We start from the raw sequence: 5506 nt of genomic DNA, 5'->3' as shown, positions 1-5506 counted from the left end.
GCACCCAGGGAAAGTTGGTGCCAAAGGAACCTGTCATCAGTATGAGGTCCTGCCCCACCTCCCTGACCTTAGCCACCTCTCTTCCAAACCTCCCTTCAGCTCAGAGGCTACAGTTCTGCCCCAGAGAGTTCCTGCCTGATCCTTCCAACCAGCTACTCAGAATGCGCACCTGGAAGTCCTGGGACTGCCCACAAGAGGCCTGGGCACCAGGGGGTGAAAACCAGACCATAGGCAGTGGGGATAGTAGAGAGATCCAGGCTCCAGAGTGGGTAAGCCAGGGAGAGAGCAGAGGCGAGGATGCTTGGGAAATGCAGGCATCTGGGAGGCAACTTCCCATAGTCTTTGGAATGGAGGATGATGCAGAGACTAAGGTCCTGGGGTATGAAAACCAGAGACTAGTAAGTGAAACTGATGGCGAGATCCTGACAGCAGGGTGGGAGAAGCAGGACCAGATGGGAGTTGAAGATAGAGCCAAAATTCAGGAACTTGGGAAGAGAAACCCAAGGGAATCTGGAAGTAAGAATCCTCCTGAAACCCAGGCGCATATGGGAGAAAACCAAGAACACTTAAAATGTAAAACTGATGCAGAGACCCAAACACCAGAGTGGGAGAACCAGGGTAAGAATGGAGATGAGGATGCTGTGGAGAGGAAAAACAAGAAACAGGCCAGAGGGGAGGATGAGGGAGAGATCCAGGCCCAAGGATTGGGGAAGCAGGGCCAGACTGGAGGTGAGACTAGTGGGGAGACCCAGATGCAAGAGTGGGGGAAACAAGACCAGATTGGAGCTGATACTGGTGCAGGAATTCAGACAGAAGAGGGAAGAAACAAGGACCAGGTTGGAGGTGAGGATGCTGTGCAAACACCATCATTCAGGAAGGAAAACTTGGGAAAAGTGAAAAAAGAGGATGGTGTAGAGACCCAGGCCCTGGAGTGGGGGAAACAGGAATACATTGGAAGTGAGGAGGTTACAGAGATCCAGACACCAGGGTGGGAGAAGCAGGATCAGGGTGGAAGTGAGAAAGCTTGGAAGACCCAAACATCTAGGGGAGAGAACCAGAAACTATTAAAACATGAAATTCAATTGGGGTGGGAAAACCAAGGCCTGGGAAGAGACAAGAATGCTGAGGAAACCCAGATAATGAGGAGGAAGAAGCTCAAGGAAATAAGAGAGGAGGATTGGGTGGTGATCCAGGCACTATGTTGGGGAAACCAGACACTGGTGGCAAGTGAAATTCATGGACAATTCGAAATACCATGTTGGGGGAATCAGAACGAGATTGGAGGAGAGCATAGAGCAGAAATTCAGGCAGCAGAGAAGACAGACCAGAGAAAGGATGGAGATGAGGATGGTACAAATACTCTGGCACCCGAGGCCAAGAACCAGGAACAATTAAGAGGTGAAACTGATACAGAGACCCACCCAGCAGGGAGGAAGAACCAGGAGCAGTTTGGAGATGACAGTGGTACAGACATTCAGGCACTAGGCCTGAGAAACCTGAGAGGGGTTAAAGGTGAGGATGATAAAGAGACCCAGGAACATGGGGAAGAAGATCAGGGTCAGTTAGGAAATGAATTTAATGGAAAGGTTCACATACCAAAGTGGAAGAATCAGGAACATTTTAAAGGCGAGGATGGTACAAATACCCAGACATCTGAGGCAGAGAACTGGGGTGAATTAACAGGTAAAATTGATGGAGAAACCCATTCAGCAGGATGGAAGAAAGAGGAGCAGATTGGAGGTGAGAATGGTGCAGAAATTCAAATACAAGGGAAGAGAAACCTGAGTGAAGTTAGAGGTAAGGATGTTGCAGAGATATGGGCACCTGGGAAAGAAAACCTTGATAGAAAGATGGTTTTATCAGAGTGGAAGAACCAGGAGCAGATGGGAGGTGAGACTGGAACAGAAACTCAGGCCCCAGAGAAGAGAAACCAGAGAGAACCTGGAGGTGAGGATGATGTAAAGACCCAGAGCCCAGAGAGCAAGAACCGGGAACAGTTGAGTAGTGAAACTGGAGGGAGCCATTCACCAGGGAGGAGGAACTGGGAGCAGACTGGAGGGAAGAATGTTGCAGAAAATCAGGCATCAGAGAAGAGAAACCAGAGAAAGGTTGGAAGTGAGGATGGTAGAAAGATCCATAGACTTAGGGAAAAGAACCAGAGACTGTTAAAAAGTAAAGTTAACAGAGAGAGCTGTTCATTAGAGTGGAAGAACCAGGAACAGACTGGAGGTGGGAATGATGAAGAAAGTCAAATACAAGGGAAGAGAAACCTGAGAGGAACCACAGGTGATGATGGTACAGAGACCCAGGCTCTTGGGAGAGAGGACCAGGGACAGTTAAGAAGTGAAATTGATGGAGAGATCCAGGCAGGAGGACAAGGATACCAGAAAGAGAGTGGAGATGAGGATGCTGCAGAACTCCAGGATGTAGGGCGCCAGAGAAAATGCAGAGCTGAGGATGCTGGAGAGCCTCGAGCACCAAGGGGAGGAAGCAAGGATCAGGTGAGAGGAAAGGATACTGCCAGGGCCAGTCTCCAGGTTGACTATTCTGGGAGTGAGTGGCCCACAGGCAGGAAGCACAGCCCAGCACGGCCTCTAGCCTTCACTGGTTCTGGATATGGGGCCACGGAACTGGAACAGACAGTGGCTGTGAACAGTGTAGTCCCTGCTCCCTGTCCTGAGATGAAGCCTCTGACCAGCCAGGCCACAGCCCCTGCCAGGCAGAAAAGAGTGGGGGTCAGTCCAGCCTCCCAGCAGGGGATTCAGGCCCGACCTGAGTCTCAGAGAAGAAGACAAAGGGACAAAAGGGTGGTTGCAGAGAAGGCTTCCAGCCCCACTGGGCAGCCTTGGAGCCGCGTGCCCTCTGCCTGCCCCCCTCTTCTGTGTGCCCAAGCCCCTGAAGCTGCCACAGCTCTGGTAGGTGCTCTCACTGCTTTCACTGTCCCACCCAAGTGGCCAGCCCTGAAGAAGAGCAAACACCTGCTCCTGGAGTCCCTCATGAAGCGGAGGATTGCACACCTGAAGTGGGGCCTTCCCCGGCGGATCCTGGAGTCATATTTGTTGTTTCATTTCTTGGGATCTTGTTCATTGCCCCTTGCTGGGGTGAGGTTCCCTGGATTATACACAGGCCAGGAGCCCCAAGGGCAGCAGGAAAGGCATTGTGAGTCCCAGGACTCCATGCCAAGCCCTAAGTCCCCAGAGAAGTCCCAGAGGGTTCAGCCCCCTGGCGGAAAAAGCTCAACACTTCCTACACAGGCCAGAGCTCTAGAGAAGTATAGACCAGACAGGTCAGAGCCCAGGAATATTTCCACCCCGCCAGAAAAGCCCAGGAGAGTCAGGCCGCCAGGGGGCGCCAGAGACCCACAGGAGATCCAGGAAGCTGCTCTTAGGGCCAAGCTCCCTGCTCCCAGGAACCCCAGGCCCGCAGCAGAGTCCAGGAGGTGGTGTGGCCGAGAAAGCTTCGGAGAGCCTTCCAGCGAGAACAGAAGGGGCAGGAAAATGGTCAGGCCGGGCGTCTCCCAGATGGCAGAGAGGCCTCCCAGCAGAGTGAGGACCTCATCCTCCAGGGCAGGCCATGACCCCTGCAGGAAGGAGTGTATATCTTGGGAGGCCTCTCAGCCTCCTAGGCCCAAATGTCAGCAGCCCACATACTGGAGAAGAGGAAGCTTGGAACCTGCCGAAGGCAGAGAGCCTGGGCAGCAGCCTTCCTCTGATTCCACAGAAACTGTCAGCGTCCAAGGGAGTTTCCACTCTGCTGCAGCAAGGCTGGACATGACCCTTCTGAAAAAGATGTCCTGGTCCCCACAGCTGGCCAAGCCCCATCACTCAGACACCCACTTAAGCCTGAGGGAACCTGATCCTACCCTGCTTCCCAAATTGGGTGACCTACAAGCAGAGGAGGACAGCATTGGAGACCATACTGCTTTGGAGAGGGACCTTCAGCCACCAGGTCACCGCTGTGCTGGTGCCACTTTTCCCAAGACAAAGAGCCCCCAAGGTCAGATGGCTCCTGGGAATTCACATGGGGTCCGACAGAATCTACCAGCCTTCAAAAAGTTTGGTTTTATGAAGCATTTGAGGTTTTCTCTCTTCCACTGTGGCTTTAAAAAATAGGCCTCAGGCCCAGAGTCCTCAGGACACATCAGAGAAGGCTTGAGAGTGTCCTGCTCCCCCAAAAGCCTCTAATAAAATTGCTTATTTGGGCCCTGTGGGGTTCTGATTTCTCTGGCACATCTTTTCTGGTCCCCACAGTTGGCCAAGCCCCAGCAGTAAGGCCCCAATCTGAGCCTTTTGGGATTTGGGATATTTTGTGGGTAGGGTATAAGCCACTGCCATCCTGTGGTTTTGAAGGTTTAGGGAATGTGGTCAGCTCAAGGTCACCTCCTAAACACCTCCTCTCTCCGCTCCTCACAGTGAGGTCCACTGAGATTGCTATCATGGTTCTGTGCTGCCCTAGTCCCAAGCTCATCCTGATTGCAACAAGATATTCAAACAGCCTCAGCCGCTTTTAGGGAGGGTGGTGATCTGCATGGGACACTATTATTCAGGTCCTTTTGGGTACAAGGAAGGGAGATGATCACTGTGCAGCTGTCCTGCTGGGGTTCTGCTGCCCAAGAGCAGACTTCATAGAAAAAACATCCCCACCTCTTCAATTCTCACATACTGCCAACCATAATTATTTGTTGCTTTGCCTGGTCCACTGTGGGATATTGTAGAGCTAATCATTTGCTTTAGTCAAGTCTGAAACTTCTGAGCCAATGAGTATTATGTTTTGTGATAATTCTGTAGACCACTTAAGCTGGTAGAAACGGGATCATAGAGCCTAAATCAGTGAGTACTGGGGCTGGAAATTTAATTCAGGTTTTCTCCTTCCTCCTTTCTCCTCTCTCCTTCTCCCCCTTTTTTCCCTTCTCTCTTCCATTCTTTCCTTTCACTGGAGGCTGAGGTGGGAAGATCACTTGAGCCCAGGAGTTTGAGATCAGTCTGGGCAATATAGAAAGACCTTGTCTTTACAAAAAAGAATTAGCTGGGCGTGGTGGTGCGTACCTGTAGTCCTAGCAACTCAGGGGCTGAGGTAGGAGGATCACTTGAGCCCAGGAATTCAAGGCTGCAGTGAGCTATGATCATGCCACTGCACTGCAGCCTGGGCAACACAGCAAGACCCTGTCTTTAAAAAAACCTAGTAAATAATTATTTTTGTATTGTGATAAAATACACATAACATAAAATTTACCATTTTAACTGTTTTTAAGAGTATAGTTTAGTGGTATTAAACACATTCATAATGTTGTACAACCATCACTAGCATCCGTCTCCATAACTCTTTCTCTTGTAAAACAAACTCTGTGCCCATTAAACAATAACTTCTCATTCCCTCCTCCCCCAGTCCCAGTAGAATGGTAACCACCATTCTACGATCTGCTTTATGACTTTGATTACTCTATGTATCTCATATTAATGTAAGTGTAATCATATAGTATTTGTCTTTTTGTGACTGGCTTATTTCA

The 5506-nt window shown here is 50.5% G+C and overlaps 1 protein-coding gene across 1 annotated transcript; it reads left to right on the top strand.

Moving 5' to 3' along the window:
• Nucleotides 1-347: 347 nt before the first annotated feature.
• On the top strand, nucleotides 348-3388 carry LOC123640504. The gene is given in 2 exon segments (XM_045555132.1): nucleotides 348-3294; nucleotides 3297-3388. Coding segments are annotated over 2 exon segments (3039 nt in total).
• The last annotated feature ends 2118 nt before the right edge of the window (nucleotides 3389-5506 follow it).

This window comes from Lemur catta, chromosome 6 (genome assembly GCF_020740605.2).
Source record: "Lemur catta isolate mLemCat1 chromosome 6, mLemCat1.pri, whole genome shotgun sequence".
NCBI classification, from domain to species: domain Eukaryota; kingdom Metazoa; phylum Chordata; class Mammalia; order Primates; family Lemuridae; genus Lemur; species Lemur catta.
This window is presented reverse-complemented; position numbering and strand designations above follow the sequence as displayed.